This window comes from Stomoxys calcitrans, chromosome 2 (assembly GCF_963082655.1).
Source record: "Stomoxys calcitrans chromosome 2, idStoCalc2.1, whole genome shotgun sequence".
Taxonomy (NCBI): domain Eukaryota; kingdom Metazoa; phylum Arthropoda; class Insecta; order Diptera; family Muscidae; genus Stomoxys; species Stomoxys calcitrans.
In genome coordinates, this window is record NC_081553.1 from 139,027,511 (window position 1) to 139,046,388 (window position 18,878).

At 37.9% G+C, this 18,878-nt stretch overlaps 1 protein-coding gene across 1 annotated transcript in view; it reads left to right on the forward strand.

Moving 5' to 3' along the window:
* LOC106085571 (synaptic vesicular amine transporter) overlaps positions 1–18,878 on the forward strand; it is a 49,689-nt gene that overhangs the window by 27,493 nt on the left and 3,318 nt on the right. The window contains exons 5-6 of the mRNA XM_013249879.2: positions 6,163–6,203; positions 6,276–6,578. Of these exons, the coding sequence (XP_013105333.2) occupies positions 6,163–6,203; positions 6,276–6,578 (344 nt within the window). The remainder of the gene's footprint in view (positions 1–6,162; positions 6,204–6,275; positions 6,579–18,878) is intronic.

The window sequence follows — 18,878 nt, forward strand, 5'->3', positions numbered from 1 at the left end:
GCGAACACTATGCCGACGACATCCACATCATAAGTCGGTCGCCGGAAGTAATAACTGCTGCCTTTGTGAGAATCGAAAGAGAGTCAGTGAAAATGGGTCTGGCAATTCAATGGAGATAGGACGAAATGGATGGTTTCAACTCCCAAAAAGCCTTGTGTAACCGAGCAGATAAAGAAAATGGAGAAATTTGGGAACCACAACTTTGAGATAGTCAATAACTTTATCTACCTCGGCACCGCCGTTACCAAAACGAATGCCACCAGTTTTGAAATTAAGCGAAGAATAATACTGGCAAACAGATTTGGACTTTGGACTAAGTAAGCAGTTTAGAAACAAGGCCACCTCTCGACAGACGAAGATCACACTATACTAGACACTGATACTACCCATGCTTCAGAACCATTAACAAATGGTTCTGAAGCACTTGGAGTATATCAGAGAAAAAGATTCTTCGTAAAATATATGAACCAGTTTGCGATAATGGAGAATACAGACGATGTATGAATCACGACTACGTATGTGCTGTATGACTACGATAGCATAATTACACGTATCAAAATGCAACGGCTGCGTTGGCTAGGTCAATAAATGAAGAAACTCCAGCAAAGAAGTCTTTTGAAGGCAAACACGGTGGTACATGCAAACCGGGAAGGCCAAAGGCCCGTTGAAAAGATCAAGTGGTGGGAGACACCTCGAAACTTAGTGTCGGAGATTTTAGAATGATCGTGGCGCTTGGAACGCTATTCTACGTTCGACTAGTGCAGTAAATGTTCTGTCATAGCCAATTAAAGTAAGTAAGAATTATTTTTATTGAAATTTTGCTTTAGAAAAATTGTATTAAAATTTTGTCTGTAGAAAAAATTTTATTGAAATTTGTCCTTGAAAAAATTTTTTTTGTAATATTGTCTTTAAAAAAATTTATTAAAATTTAGTTTTAATGATTTTGATTTGAAATATTATCTTCAGAAAAATTTTATTAAAATTTTCTCTTTAGAAAAAAATTTATTGAAATTTTGTCTTAAAAAAAATTTATTAAAATTTCTTCCTAAGTGCTATTTTTTGTTTTTGAAAGTTTGTGTTTAGTGATTTTTTTAAATTGGGTTTTTGGAAAAATGTCATTGAAATATGTCTTACAAAAATTTTATTGATATGAAAATGTCATTGAGATTTTGTCGTTAGAGTAAATTTCGTAAAAATTATGTCTTTAGAGAAAATTAAATTTTTCTCTGGAGAAAATTTTATTGAAAATTTTCCTTTTGAGAATTTTTTGCCTTTTCACTGAAAAGTAGTTTCTAGAAAATAATTTCAGTGACATTTTGTCTTAAGAGATTATTAAAATTTTGTGTATAGAAAAATTATTAAAATTTTGACTTCAGAAAAAATCATGAACATTTCGTCGTTAGAAAAAAAAATTTGGGGACCGGGCCTGTTACAAAATTTTGTATTGGGACAATTTTCTCTAGAAGTTGTGCCATAAGAAGAAATTTAATTTTCATAAAAAAAAATAATGAAGTTGTGTCTAAAGAAAAAAATTATAACGTCTTTAAAATATTTAAACAATATTGTGAATCTCCCCGGTCATCCGAGGTTTTTCTTGGGCTGATTTCCTTTCTCGAAGATTACAACTATCTTAGGAGGACACCACTAGTGCAGTCGTAATCATGTTGACATTGTATTCTATGCTTGGACAATCTAAATTATCTTGCCCATGTTTTCTTCTAAGTAGTCTTCCGCATTTTGTCCACTTGGTTTTCAACTTATTACGAAAGCTCATCGGATTTGGCGCTGGCCGTGCTATTCTAAACCTAATGTAGCGATGGTGGGAAAATGAATCCTTCATGGAGACCCTCCAATCCTGAACCTCATCGATTAGATTTTCCAAACATTTTTTCACATCTAAAACCTCCTCCCTAATCCTAATAACAAAGGTAGCGGTGTTACCAACATCAAGTGTTATTAAGTCGTTAGTATTCAAGAAATCTATCAGGGCTTGGAACTACCCCACGAATTGTGTAAAGAGTTCGCATCGCACCCTATTAGTACCTCATTTCCTTACCAACCGTTGCACCTCCGACGAAGGTGGCGGTGTCGAAGAGTCGAATGGCAACTAAACTTCACTTTATCTGCCTTTCGCCTTATCACTGTTGCATCCGAAGTTGACAACTCTGGGGAAATTACATAATTTAAACTTTTATGACAAAAAACCCAGGTCCTCGGCCGAGTACCAGTGTTAGCATAGAATAATTGGTAGTTGATATGGTTCAGTCCAGAAACTTTGTTCTGGGTCGTCCATGGCTCCTGAATTAAGGCAATATGCTAATTTTCTCTATCATAGCGTGAGTAGATGTCGCGTTCCGGTGCAGGCTTTCGGAGTATATGCATGTCCTAGGCACGCTGTGAAAATATTGGCCAGATGAGGCACCAGATAGTCCGCCTCCTTTTGTAGTAACGCCGGAAATATTCCATCAGGTCCGGGTGACTTAAATAGTTTGAAGCTCCTCAAGGCTTCCTTGACCATAAATTTCGTTATGATAAACCTTCGATCAACCTCATTATTCCAAGATTCCGGTGTCTCCGTGAGTGTCGTCGTATCCTATGAAAAATGCGTTTTCATCAAAAGTCTCAACATGTCCTCCGTTGTTTCTGCTCTCACTCCCATGTCGTCTACTAACGTTTCAGTACAAGATTTTACGGTCTGATGCCACCACCGCAGCTGTTGGGTCTTTGGGATCTATTTCGAGTCTGCTCCTTTTTCTAGATACGGATATTTTTTTCTTCGAGGAGCGAAATGAAATCACGTCTGCTCCACTCAACGATTACTAAACATTCCTTTAACTGATAGTATGTAAAAACAATTTCGTAACTGTTATGAAACTATTGAACTCGTAGCGAGCACATAATTCTTTAGCGCCATAGGAAGTTCAATATTTCCCAGTGTTAGTTCATTTATACTGGTCTTGAGGTTCAAATATTTTTACTCTATAGAGTAAAACGAATAAGCTGCTGCATTTTTTTTTTTTTGTCTTTAAAAAATTTAAATAATTTGTAATTTGACGAAAATTTCATTGAAATTATGTCTGTAGGAAATGTTGTAATTAAAAAAAATCCTTTGGAAAAAATTTCTTTAAAGTTTTATCTTTAGAAAAATAATTTAAAGAGTCCCGGGCTTTAGCCAAATTGTGTCTCTATAGAATATTTTATTGATATTTTCCCTCTATAGCACATTTATTGAAATTTTGCCCATGAAAAAATTTTATCGGCTACGTCCCTAACGGAGGGTATATAAGATTAGGCCCGGCCGAACTTAACATGCTTTTACTTGTTTTTTTACTAAAATGTTTCACTCTGGTAAAAAAAGTCTCACGTTGATTTTTTTACTTTACTTTTTGAAATAAAACCCAAAAACAATCATGAAAATATCTCTCTTCTATCCGATTTTATGAAATCAGCAGCGTAAAAGTAAATTTTCAAAAAAGTCGAATATTCCAAATTATTTTTGTTGTCGTCAACATTAAACATGATAAATGATCGTCTTTTTTAGGCAATATATCTTATTTTAAAGGAAATTTGCATACCTTTCAAACGATATATAAAACATTCCCAAAGTCTGATTCCACCACTGTCTTTTCCAATTAGACTTCGCTAAACTTAGTGTAAAAACCCTATAGGTTTTAAAGCAAAAATACCAAAAATTGGATACGCATTTAATATGCTTTATATGTTTAGTCTGGAGATTTGACTATATGGCAGCTATATCAAAATATGGACCGATTCGGATCATATATGGCGCGTGGAAGCTTATGAGTATATTATAACACATGCGAAGTGCAGCCTAATGTTCAACCCCAGCGCCATCTATAGGCAGATGGTGGACCCCAACGCCATTCTAGAATGCGCCCCCTGTCAGCGAAGGAAACAGCCAGCTGACAACTATGGCTTCCATCATATTTTTTTTGTTGATGATGGAGGCGAATACAAGCTAAACAAAGCCTCTAGAGTGAGCAATTCTTATCCGATTTGAATGAATTTTTGCACGAAGTATTTTGTTATGATATCCAACTACTGTGCCAAGTATGGTTTAAATCGGTTCATAACCTGATATAGCTGTCATATAAACAGATCTAGGGACTTGATTTCTTGAGCTTCTAGAGGGCGCAATTCCTATCCGAATTGGCTGAAATTTTGCATGGCGTATTTTATTCTTACTTTCAACAACTGTGTCAAATATTCAAATCGGTTCAAATCGGTTAATAACCTGATATAGCTGCCATATAAACCGATCTGGGATCTTGACTACTTGAGCCTCTAGAGATCGCAATTATTATCCGATTTATCTGAAATTTTGTGCGACGGATCCTCTCATGACCATCAACATACGTGTTTATTATGGTCTGAATCGAATTGGCTGACATTTTGCACAGGTCTCCAACATATAATTTAATTGTGACCCATACCGGACCACATCTTGATATCGCTCTAACAGCAGAGCAAGTCTTTTTGCCTAAGAAGAGATGCCGGGAAAAGAACTCGACAGATGCGATCCATGGTGGAGGGTATATAAGATTCGGCCCGGCCGAACTTAGCACGCTTTTACTTGTTGTATGTATTTTTTTGTATTGACAGACAATCCATAGAGATTGGACAACGGATACCATGGGTGGGGTGGGCCATCCAGGGCACTGAGGGGTATCTCACTGACACTGTTCGGAGCCTCAGGGGTCCACGAAACTGTCGACAGTTTTTGGCTCTATCCAAAACCGGCCCGTACTGGACCATACTACCAAAAGGCCTAATACAATTCTGAGTACCAAATTTCAGCTATATCGCATCAAAAATAGGCTTTTTTAGACTTCAAGAACCTTAATCGGAAATGAATAATTCGATATGTTACAAACGGAATGACAAAATTAATATACCCCCAAAGGCGGGCCCATTCATCGATGGTAGGTTGTTATACCTAAATTATTATTTATTTTACCATAAATATTATTTAGTTAAAAAAAAAACAAATATCTAGGTAATGCGAGAGTTGCCTTCTATATTTCGGGATTGGAAAAACCTTGTGTTGCAATCTGTCAACTGACAGCTTTAAAGTTCGTAAAGCTTGGTATTTTTGAGGAACGTTTTGGGCGGAACGTTATGTCAAATACGAGCACTCTTTGTGTTCTTTACAGTAACAGTAAATTTCGCCCAAAAAATGGAATTAAATCATGAACATTTTCGTGCGATTATTTTTTACAACTTTCGACGCGGATTAACTCAACAACAGTGCATTGATGAACTTAATTAAATTTTTGGCGATGAGGCTCCATCAAGGACCAGTTTTTATCGATGGTATGGTGAATTCAACGAAGGTCGAAGTTCACTCCAAGACGAATTTTGTGAAGGTCGTCCAAAACCATTGATGCTGATGTTGCAAGATCGTCGTGTGACCTATCGTGAGATTGGGACAACCTTAGGCAATACCACTACATTCAATATTGCATGAACATTTGACCGTCAAAAAAAATTTTTTCCCGTTGTATTCCACACAATTTGTCAATCGCTCAAAAAAAGGCTCGTGTCAATTGGCCATAAGAAAGACTCCAAAAATACGAAACAACTGCATTTTGGAGCACTCAAAACATCGATTTGATGAGTCATCCGCCGTATAGCACCGAATGACTTCTTTTTATTCCCGTACGTAAAAAATAACATGAGAGGTCAACGTTTTCGACACCTGAGGAAGCGGATGATGTGTTCAGAATGCATGTTTTGAAGATACCATAATCAGAGTGGCAAAAGTGCTTTATGCCCACAATTGTGGGCATAAGCTATATTTAAAACATACGCTTTTGCACAACTACCAGCTACATATGTTCTGTATAGAATATCAATGCAAAGCTGCACTGGTAGTTTATCGATATCGTGCGATAACAGAAGATACGATTAATCGTGATTTGCACCATACAGTTCTAAAATTAAACACAACAACTGTTGCCGGATTTGAAAGTAACAAGCCAATTCGAGATAGAACACATTTTGCTGGCCAGCGTAATTGAGATCAATGTTTGAGGTTTCTTGTATACGATCTTTAGTAATTCGATTCAACTTAACTTGTTTAGCTTTTTTCTAAAAAAAAAAACACTATAAAATTTATTTTTTGTTGTACATTTTTTACAGGCTTGCAATTGGTTACTATGGACCTATCGGTTCAATCAGAGGTAAATAGTCCTGTTTTTTCCTTGAGTTCATAATTGTATAATTCAAAAAAAATTATTCGTATTATTTCTTAGGTAATTGTTGATGTAGACCAACAGAAACCAAAATGGAAGCCATTACTGCAAAGTAAAATGATATTGGCAATTGTCGTCGCAATTTGGTTTTCCACATCAACTATGGCAATTTTGGAGCCATGTTTACCCTTGTGGCTGATGACATATTTGAGACCAAACAAATGGCAGCTGGGCACTGTATTTATACCGGACTCCATTGGCTACTTTGTGGGGACGAATTTCTTTGGCACAATAGCATATAAACTTGGACAAATAAAAGTATCGTGTTTGTCACTTCTTCTCGTTGGAATTTCGTCTATCTTAGTAAGTACATACTGATTTAGTCCACATAGTGATTTTTAGTATATAACGACTGGTGACAAGTTTGTGTGTCACAGTGAAAATAAATGTTTTTTCTCTTGATTTCTTATTTTGGATAATAAACTCATTCAGTGGGACATTCCTTCATTGCATATTATAAAATTTTATTTATGGGTTGATTATAGAAGGCAACATACGTTAAGTTGCCTTGTAGGTTGACAAATTTCCATTACGGATGGCAATTTTCAACTATTAAGCGAATGCGAAATATTTATTACTTACAAATATAGTGTACTCTCCAACCAAAGACCTTTTATTGCTGTTCTATTCTATCCTGATCGGTCTTAATTTATTATTACACCACTGTGGTACAGGGTATTATAACTTTGGGCATTTGTTTGTTTGATTTTGAAAAAAATCGGTCTAGATTTAGATATAGCTCCCATATATATCTTTCATCCGATATGGCCTATTATGGCAATAGAAGCCACAATTTTAGTTTGATCTTTACAAAATTTTGCGTGAAATTTTTATTTGACGTTCTAATATGTTTGCAAAATTTCATAAAAATCGGTTCAGATTTCGATATAACTCCCATATATATTTTAAATCTGATATGGTCATTTAAGGCTATAAAAGGCACAATTTTGGTCCGATCTTTGAAAAATTTGAGGTGTGATATTTCATTTGACTTCAAATGCGGATATGGAGGCCCCCTCAGACGCGAAGGAATAAATTTTTATATGAGATTTGTACTCTACTTCCATTTGATACCCATATTGCCGAAATCGGCAAAAGTGTCTTGTTGGGTGGTGTTTTTGGGGGTGGGGTAATGGTGCGTTGTTTGTCAGTCATGCAATCATCAATTGATTATCATAATACAAGAGCGTCTGATTTGTGACTTCACTTTGTATAGGACAATAGATAAATGTTGGAAAACCCTAAATAAAATGTCCTTAAAAACCTTTAAATATTTATTACTTATACAAATTTTTATTTAAAAAGCCAAATCCGCCTTTTACATTTTCCTCTGTTTATGGGACATTCTGCATGTTTATCTGTGACCCTTTTATGTTTGAAAAATGTTACCCTTTACAGCGGTCAAAAAAAGTATTCATCATTCAATGTTTTTTTTTTAATAAGTCTACAAAAGACAATTGGAATAAAAACATATTAAACTAATGATGCAGTAGTGCTTGTGTGATATATATGTACACAATTTCATTGTTTTTAAAGAAAAAAATAGTATTTATTGGAACAAAAAGGGCCATTTTACAGCTGAACACAAAAAATTAAATAAAAAAAGTATTCATCATTGCAAAAAAACAAAAAAAATAAATAACATAATTTAAAAAAATTAATACTTTGTTATTCGACCACCGCGTCTTATAACTTCTTTTAAACGGTTTGACATCGATTGGACTAATTTAGCGGTTATATTTTGGTCTATATTAGTCCATTCCTCCATTATCACCTGTTGCATTTGACTCTTGCTCGAAAAATTGCGCGTTCTCAATTTGCGTTCGAGATGTTCCCAAAGATGTTCAATTGGGTTCAAGTCGGGACTTTGAGGAGGAGTTTTAATGACTTTGGGGCAGTTATACAGCATCCACATCTTGGTATTTAAAGCAGAATGTTTGGGGTCATTATCTTGATAATATTGAAAGTTATTACCAAGCCCAAGTTTTACAGCACTATCTTTTAAATTCCTCTTTAAAATGTCAATGTAATACTTATGATCCATTACTCCATTAATAATTTCAAGATTTCCCGCTCCTGAAGCCGCCATACACCCCCAAACCATTAAACCACCTCCACCATGTTTTACAGTAGCAACAGTGTTTCGTTCTTCAAGCTCTGTATTTGGTTTTCTGTACACTATGACCTTTCCATCGCACCCAAAAAGATTAAACTTGCTCTCGTCTGCAAAAATGACTGTTTTCCAAAATGATTCGGGCTGTTTTACATACATTTTTGCGAAGTTTAGCCTTTTCACTCGGTTTATTTTATTTATAAAGGGCTTCTTACGTGCAGTTCTTCCTCTGTAACTATGCCTTTTGAGTGTATTTCGAATTGTTTGTGTAGTAACTTCCTTCCCTAAATATTCCATAGTGTTTTTACGAAGAATGGTCGCATTTGTCTTCGGAGTTTTCTGAACTTGCCGCACTAGCCAACGCACATCTCCAACTGAAAGTGCTTTTGGTCGACCAGATCTTGGTTTATTGTCAACAGTTTTCGTTTCTGTCCACTTTCTGATGATGGATTGTATAGTAGATCGTGGTCTATTTAATATTTCACTGATAGTTTTTTGAGTTAAACCATTCCTGTGGTGTTTTATTATCAAAACTTTTACCTCATCAGAAACCTCGTTTTGCTTACGACCCATTTTGACAAAAACTATATTTTCAATGAAATTAAATATTTGCTGTCAAGGGCAAAGCCTCCTTTACTAAATAAAACAGAAAAGGGGGATTCCCAAATAATATTTGAATTTGACTTTGATGATAGCACATCAATGATGAATACTTTTTTTTATTCTGTTTTTGGTGTTATTATATAAAATTGCATTTTTTGCGCTAATTAAATTTATTTTTTGAATTTATTTTAAAACATATTACGAAAAATAAACTATTGCATAAAACTGCATTATTTGTTTACTTTAAATTTTCTTCAATTACCCAAAATAAGTGAATTTATTATCAATTTTGCTAATGATGAATACTTTTTTTGACCGCTGTATGCTGTTATTGGCAACTGCTTGTGTTCATAATAAAAACAAATATGCAATAGTCATGCGCAACGTCATAAACCATTCAGAGCAATACAGATGCATGTGCCACCGACAAAAAGGCGCCAGCAACACACGCAGGCAGCAGCTGAATGTACGCATTCGTCCAGAAAATTTGTGCGCGGTAACAAAAAAAAATGAAAATGTGCAAAAATATGAAATAAAATGACCAAGGTAAATTAGGCGAGTAACGATATCTATCTCTTCTTTCTGTTCAAATAATGTTTTTCTTTCTCGTCGCAGAACACAATTACAGAAGAAAAAGTTTGATATGCTGCAATGGTATAGTGGAAATTAGTTCTAATCGCTACCGCTTAGAATAGCCCAAACATGCAGCGGACATGGCCTGAGATTTTGGTAAGCATTAGAAATTAAAAAAAAAAACCAAAAAATTATTCTGGACTTTAATTAATTTTTTTAGCAGGAACTTTTAAAATTGAAATGCGAGTATGTTGACGCAAATGATTTCGCAAAGGATTTTTACTACTAATTACACACGGGCGTATACCTTTCATGGTAAGTAGTAGATTGAAAATAAAACTATGTATCTATGTAACTGAACACTTTCATTTTTTTCAACAGACTATAAAATATTGTCGATATGGCGTAACAGAACTTCTGGGAAAATATGGCGCTTAACCCTATGCGACTTATTTGCAATTGCGAATTTCTCCGAAGCTATTGAAAACTAAAAGTGTGAACATTTTTATTTTAATAATAATTAATAAAATAAAACAATGTATTAATATGAGAATAAATTGTATATCTAATATATATAAAGAATTATTTCATGCGAATAAGTTAAAACTGAACGAAATAGAAGCAGAGATTTTGCAAAAAGTTTGTGCAGATATATTAACACACAATAAAAATTGCGAACATTTAGTTCCATCAACTGTATTGAGTTCAGTTCAAATTATCTTTCACGATTGTTCATCATATACACTGAATGAAGAATAATTTAGCTCCACTTATTTAAAGGTGAACCATAACGAAATTGATCTGCTGTAATTATATTTTAGACATGGATTAACTAAAAACGAATAAAATTGTCTTAAGCGCTATATGAAGTTCAACTTTATTCGAAAGTAGTTTATTTTAACTCAACAATTGGGTCACTTTTTTTGCGTGTGGCACAACACCAGTCGTAAACCAACTAAGGGGCTTGGTATGGAAAACAATTAGGGATTTTGTAAGTAGCACGGAATTCCTTTTGTTTTCGAGGCGCATAACAAGCCGGTTACTGGCGTAGGTGTATGCCAAAGTGGCATGGGACGGATTAATATCCTCACCCTCTTCAACCTAACCTAAACTTGAATCGGACAGCATTCATTGATATGTGAGAAGACCCTGTTTCTAGAATGTTCATGAGCAAATTTTCATTTGCATAGCACCGGTTTAAGTTGACAAACGTTTCACTTAAAACGCATCTACAATATGTCCTCTTTTCAAAAACAAAAAAAAAAAATCGGTATTAAAGCAAGTTTTTTCAAAAATACTGAAAATACTGTTTGAAACAAACCCTACTTTTTTATGTATATCTTTTAACTGAATAATTAGACGTGGACTCTTTTTGCGACAAAGTCGTTGTTTATTTTCACGAATCCAAATCATGCATAAAAATAAAAATCGAACCACAAATACCTTCGTAAATCACAAAACACAAAGCCAACTCGGGCAAAATTTCAAAAACTAAAAGAGAAAAGTAAAAAATCGGCAGAGCCCGGCCGGAATACGAACCTTGGCTCCCGGAGCAACAGCGAGAGCCGTTGCTGAAAATGCTGAAGAAGAAAACGAGCTCCCCGCTTTCATGTACTTTTGGAAACCAAGCCAGCCATCCCGCAATGGAGACTCCAGACAGTGTCCTGCGGGGGTAGACAAAGTCAGAACAAGAACGACGGGGACGGGGCAGTAATTTTGTGACGGAACGCATTTTGGGATTCTTGGACAAGCAAAACCAAGGTTTGATCGCAGAGAAGTGGAAGGTCTTCCAGAGGGAGGAAAAGGAGGAAGAAACTCTCCTTGTGGTTGGTATTGATCAAGTCTCCGTGACGAGTTTGGGAAGAGTAGGATAGGCAGAAATCCTCTTATTGAGACATCAGGCTGTGCAGTGGCAGTGGACTCAATACCGCGCAACGAACAGGGGGCTGACGACAAGACAATCACGGCCTCTCTAAATATAGGAAAGACTAGCATAAGCAAAGATCCTATTACTAAAATAACTGGCAGTGAAGTGGCGAGAGACCCAACACAGCCTAACAAACGGGGACCCGGACGGACGATGAGATTATCACCTACTCCCAAGATGCCCATTTACTGAAGGAGGACAAATGATTGTGGTAATCCAGATAAACCTCCACCGGAGCGATACTGCTACACGCTCTGATGAGAAAATCAGCAAGGGCAAGATTCATATTGCCTTAATTCAGGAGCCATGGATGACCCGGAACAAAGTTTCTGAACTGAACCATATGTACTACCAATTATTCTATGCTAACACTGGTACTCGCCAGAGGACCTGCGTTATTTGTCGTAATAATTTGAATTATATAATTTCCCCAGAGTTGTCAACGTCGAATACAACAGTGGTGAGACAGGGAGATGGTGGAGCATACCAGGCATTTCTTTATCTGCCTTTCAACTCTGCGACAGCGCCACCCACGTCGGAGCTGCAACAGCTGGTGAAGAAGCAAAACAGACATGAAACGAGGTACTAATATTATGCGATGCGAACTATCACTACATTTCGTGGGGTAGTACCAATACTAATAAGCGGGACCAAGCCCGGGTAGAATTCTTGAATATTAACGAATTAATAACACTTAATATTGGTAACCCCGCTTCCTTTTTTAATAGTATTAGGAAGGAGGTATTAGATGCGACGATATGTTCGGAAAATCTAATCGACGAGGTTCAGGATTGGAGGGTCTGCATGGAACACTTTTTCTCTGGCCTTCGCTACATTCGGTTAAGAATAGCACGGCCAGCGCCCAATCCGATAAGCCTCCGGAAAAGATAAATTTAGTGGTTGAATTACAAGCTGCGTCTGATATCAGCATGTCGTATATACCTGTGGCATGGGCGGACACAAAGGTCATTTCATCCCGAAAGCAGGAAACTCACCAACAACACGAAGGTGAAAGATTTTCGTCCTATTAGTTTGTCATCCTTTATGCTGAAGATTGATAGAAACATATGTTAGGGCAAAGGTCCCTGGGGATCGCTTGTGTCGGCAGCAGCTTGCATATAGTAAAGGCAAGTCCACTGAAACAGCCTTTCACGACCTAGTCGGCTATTTACAAGGTTCCCCATCTGTCAAGGAATATGCAATGGCAGCATTTCTTGATATTGAAGATGCTTTCAACAACGTGAAACCATTGTCAATTATGAAGGAGTTGGAGTTTCTAGGCATCAACTCTACCGTAGGAAAGTTTATTTATAACTTACTTACTAAAAATGCATTACGGCAGGCTTGGGATCTGTGGATCTAAAAAGATGGGTCAGCAGAGGAACACCTCATGGAGGTGTACTGTCTCCTCTACTTTGGAATATAGCCATTAAGAATATACTTTTAACCTTGGAAGAAAAAGGCGTAAAAGTGGTCGCGAATGCTGATGACGTGGCATTTGCCATGGTGAAGTTTCCTAGCACTCTAAGAGATATACTCCAGGAAGCTCTACCTGGTGGTCCGAAAGTGGTCTAGGCGTAAATCCGTCCAAGACAGAAGTAGTTCTTTTCAACAGGAGATTCAAGTTACCTACAGTGGCACTTGCCTCCTTGGGAGGAGAGAGTGTTCCATTTACTGAAAGCGCAAAATACCTGGGTGTTTTGCTGGACAGGAAATTGAACTTCAAATCCAACATTTTGGAAAAGGCAAGAAAGGACACTCTTGCCCTATACACCTGCAAAAGAGCCATTGGCAAAAGTTCAATAGTCAACCTGATCTAAAGAACAGCTTGTTTTCGCATCGCTGCCGCACTGAGGACGACACCATCTGATGCACTGAATTTAATGCTACATCTAATTTCTCTGGACATTGTGGCTAGACACATTGATGCGACCCCTGCGGAGAGATTAAGGGAGCTTTCTCATTGGCCATGTGGCGGCCACGGACCCTGTGTTATACTTGATACAATATCCGATGTTCCAGGCAGTGTGGATTACACCCTACCTGAGCCGTTTTTCGATTAAAAAATTACTGTACCTATATTCCTGATAGAATCGATTGGAACTACGATATCCCTGGTAACAGAAGTTACATAGACTTCTATACGGATGAATCCAAACTAAACGACCAGATGGGCTTTGGGTGTACTCTAGAGATCTAGAACTGGTCATATCGAAGAGGTTACATGACCACTGCAGTGTGTATCAACAGAGATCCTTGCAATTAAGGAAGCGGTGGAATGGCTTAGATATAATGCCATTACGACGATTGGCATAAATATCTTCTCAGACAGCCAGGCAGCCATTAAATCCCTGGAGAGTGTATTTCTGAACACAAAAACCGCCCTCGACTGTCGCAGATCTTTCAACGAGATGGCTGAACAGTGCAATACTCACCTGTTCTGGGTGCCGGGCCACAGAGAAAATTGTAAAGCGGACAAGTCTGCGAGACTATTCTACACATTCCAGGGAAACTGGAATCTGTGGACATTTAAGCTAAATTTTCAGGACCATGCCCGAAGGATAACGAATGACAAATGGTCACAAAGAGCGGGCTGTGAGCATTCCAAAACTATGTGGCCTCATCTTAACTTGAACAGCTCTACCGCATTGCTTTCATTGGCTAGAACAGACGCCTCAGTCATTGTGTCCGTTATGACAGGTCACTGTCTAATCGGAAAACATGGTGACAGACTGAAGATTGCCAGCAACGACTTTTGCAGAAGCTGTAGGGACATCGAGGAAGAAGAGACTATAGAACACCTTCTGTGTGTATGTCCCGCACTAGCAGTTAGAAGGAGTTCCACCTTAGGTTCTCTGTTCTTTGAGAACCTGCCTGATTTAACAGATGTGACCATTCGCAAGTTGTTGGAATATTTAAAGCGGTATGGATGGTGCAACAATAGGAACTTTAAGTCATCTTCCTTTTTCTGTTCATGTGGTATCACAATGGACGAAAACGTCTAAGTGAGTCTAATGGCAGACAGCCACTTAAACCTAACCTAAGCTATTTTCACTGAAATTTTCGCTCAAATTACAAAGAATTTAAAATTTTTAAAGACAAAAATACAAAATGTGGAGTTCATTGAGAAGAATTTATGCTTCTAATATCTACTTGCCTACTTCTGTGAGAAAATGCCTTGCTCATACCCTTTTGCAGTCCCAAGTAATGTATGGCCTTGAGGTTTTCTTCCGGTACTAACTTAATTCATTAAGCGTCGACTAAACGGATCGTGAATACGATCGTGCGCTTTGTTTATAATGTTAATAGGCGTGATCACATTTCGAATTATGTACAGCAGTTAGCCTAGCCTGTCCATTTGATGATTTCCTTAAATTCCGTTTACTTCTTTGGTCCCATAAACTCATTAAATATGGGCGGCCGCTTGCTCTGTAGCTTTTGCTCAAATTTTTATTTTATGTCATACGAAAATAACGCAAACGTGTGATTGCAAAAGTGATGAAACGTATGTAAACTGACAATTTTGACAAACATTTTCAATAACATGTGAATACAAAAAGTGACATGTCATAAGACATCTACATGCCGTGCAATAGCGCCTTTAATTAGACCGACTTACATTGCATCTTCATGTACAATTTTATAGCTTATTATCATCTAATTAATTTAGTTAATTTCTTTTGGCAATTATACTTCAAGCATGTTCATACATTTAATTGTTTGTGCATTACGGCTGGGGAGCCAATTTTGCTACTTATAAATTTCTTATTAAGATTTTATTTTTTACTGTTTTCATATCATATAGGTACTTTAACTCAGGTAGCTTTCCTTGTAATACAGTTAATCGGCCGTAAGGCTTTTTGTATTATAATGAAATTGATCATAATTTGTAATAAATATTAAAAAAGTAACATCGAAAAGGAAAATCTAAGTTAGGAATTCCGTGTTACTTACAAAATCCTTAATTGTTTCCATACCACGCCCATTAGTTGGTTCATGTCAGGTATTGTGTCCCCACCTAAGTGCCGGTGTCTTTTAGCCGCGAAAGCCGGGTAATGACATAAGAAATGCTCCAACGTCTCATCATCTTCCCCGCATGCTCTACACATGCTATCACTTGCCGCACCGATTTTACATAAGTGAGCTCGTAGTCCTATATGTCCCGTTATAATACCGAGAACTATACTGACCTTCTTCTTACTTCCTTTCAGTAATAGCCTCGTCTTATCATGATCTGTGTCTCCCCATAGGATTTTCGGCGTCCTACCGACCGTTTCGCTGATCCACAGGGTTGCATGTGCATTCTAACCATGTTTATTGACGGCAGTTCTCTGGCCTTCACTGCCAAATCGTCTGCTTTCTCATTCCCAGTTACTGGGCTATAGCCCGGCGGATACTCCGAGAAGGCGTTTATCTCCTTCTTACATTCCAAGACTGTTCGTGATCTTACCGTCCTGATTGTTATTGCCCTTATGACCTGTTTACTGTCTGGTCACACTTGATGTCCACTCCACCTCACGCATTCCGTGATCGCCCGGATCTCCGCCTGCAGTACTGTACTAATGTTTTCTAAATATGCATTACTTCCTTTCGGCAGGGCTATTTATTTATTTTCTTTTTGCTGTAAATTTAATTTTTTCGGCAGAGAAAGAGTAATAAAATAATTACCGACACCTATAAGCTTGACATTTGTTGTCAAATTTTGAGAGCACAAAAATTTCTCTGTAATTTCAATCCTCTTTGCACATCATGTTATTTAATATGAACAAGTAAAAGCCTGCTTAGTTCGTCCGGGCCGAATCTTATATACCCTCCATCATGGGTAATTGCATTCCGTAGTTGCTTAAGAAGTCAAATCGAGAAATAGGTTGTACAGAAGCTATGTCAAGTTATGGACCGAATTTTACCATACGTGTCAGGATTGTTGGTGGTCACAGTAGAAGTCATTGTGCAAAATATCAGCTAAATCTGTCAAGAAGTACATTTGTGGTGTATGGTGTTCATTGTGTCACGAGAAGCTTAGCTGCGAGCTACCGGCAGTCGTGGACAATCAGCGGTATCGAGCAAAGAGTCTCAGTGAGAGGCCGGACGTTTCCGGCTCTTGCACAAATACTGACTGTCTATGATGCTCGATATGACAAGGCTAGTCATTGGCGTCTTTAAATAACCCTATTTCCGCGGCGACCGGCTTGAGCTTGCTCACCTACAGGAGCTTGACGAGGATCACCACCTCCACATAAAAATGTGGCTACAACAACAACAACAACCTACATAAATAAGAAGTGTGTGTGGAAAATTTCAAGCAGCTTGGTTCATCAGTTCGACCGCTTTTGTGATTTCCACAGACGGACGGAAGAACGGACATGGCTAGATCGACTTAGAATGTCGAGACGATCAAGAATGTATCGTCCCCTAACCGCCAAAAAGATGTACATAAGTGCCAAAATCAAAACTTTACAGGAGAAGGTTTTTATTTCATAAATCATAGCATATCTTAGATTGAAATATGATTTTTACATATGTACGTGATCCCAGGAGCTGTAGGGCTTGGAACTATTCCAAGAAAATTCGAAAAGGATGAACTAATTGTGTGTGGGAACACATTTACAGTTTATATGGATTTTTGATTTATAGACGCCACGGCATTAGAAGTAGGAATCGTAGGAGTAATCAAACTAGGAGATACAGTCAGCTGCACTATGGAATTCGTCACATTGTTATTAAATCTTTCCATAGAAGATCATGATTCGTGGATTTGAATACTGTTTGTCTCCACCAATGAATGAATACCACAGTCCACGGCCTTGATGGCCGTCATATACACATACTGATTTCGACCCGGCACACGATGATTATAATTACCACATCATTTGAAACTCTGAGCTCCAATTTGTTTGGTATTCATCGTCATTACAAGAAGCTCAGCTGAGAGCTACCGGACGAGTCCACAGCTGCAATTGCAGTCGCGGACAATCTGCGGTATCGAAAGGAGAGTGAGAGACCGGGCGGCAACGGCTCTTGCTTAAATACTGATTGCCTGTGATACTCGATGTAACAAGACGATCGATCCAGTGATGTCTTTTAATAACCAATGGCCATAACGTTCCCGCGGAAGTCGATGACCGGAACGAGCTTGACGAGAATCGCTACCTTCACATACAAATGTGGCTACAACATCAGCAACAATAACTGATTTCGAAAACTGTAAATCCCTTCCCGAAAACTGTAAATCCCCTCCCTGTCTCCTTAAACCGTCATCAGTCCGCCCACCGCATCCATAGTATTCAGAAGGGAAATTTGGCCGTATTCTGTCTCCCCGTGCGGCTCAGGGCTGTGACTGCCGACCCATCTCCTCCCCTCTCAATATTCGAAAAGGTCGCTATCGCGTACTACTTCAGTTGGAAAGACGTCTGAACTTCTCACATCACTGCGTGGAGGGCCGTCTTCTCCGACCTGCCCTTGAGTTATGCCTGAAGTTCTTCGACGTTAAACCCTCTCTCAGCTTCAAGTCTTGTTTTTTTTTTTTGTTAAAAAAATTGTTTTGTTTGAAATGTCAAATGCTACGATTTGTAATAAGCATAATTGCCTCTTTACATTTACGATACATTTGTTCTACATTTACGAGAGCATAATCAGGCCTTTCTACGCTTTCCAACAATTATTAACATAATGAAAAAATTAAAACTAATTTTAAAGTCAAGACTTGCTTTGTTAAAATCAATATGCATACCAAGGGGTATTTAATAAGGTGGCCACATCGGCGAATTGCTACAACAAGGAATCTTTTTTGGGAACTTGATATATCAAAATTTGTAAACAAGGCGAAGAAAACTCGATTCGCCCTGACATTTAAAATTTTTGGCAAATTTGCTTCGACCAATCAGAGCAAGGAGAAATAAGTTTACTAATTCTTGAGTGTCAAGCAAGAAAACACATATTTAAAAATGTTCAGAATTCTAATTAGCTCCAGAAGCTCTATCCACAAAACTGGCTGGAACATTGAGGTCCGATCTGTGTGGTGTTCACGAAAAGATTTCCTTCGAGCTACCATCTGTCGAGACCGGTATCGAGAGGAGAGTCTTAGTGAGAGGCCGGGCGGAACCGACTCCTGCACAAATACTGAGTGCCTATGATGCTCGATATCCTTTGGACCGGAACGAGCTGGCTCACCTGACGTGGATCGCCACCTCCACACGAAGATTTGGCTACAATAACAACCCACAAAACCACCAAGATGGCTGGTTTAAATAGTTTTCATAAGGTTATTGTTGCCGTAGATAGCTACCAAGCGAATGGTAACGAATGACTCAAATAGGAAGATTGTGATTAGAGCTTAATCACCACAAGGTGGGGTTGTGTACCCCTTTTTTGCTCTTGGATATTTGTC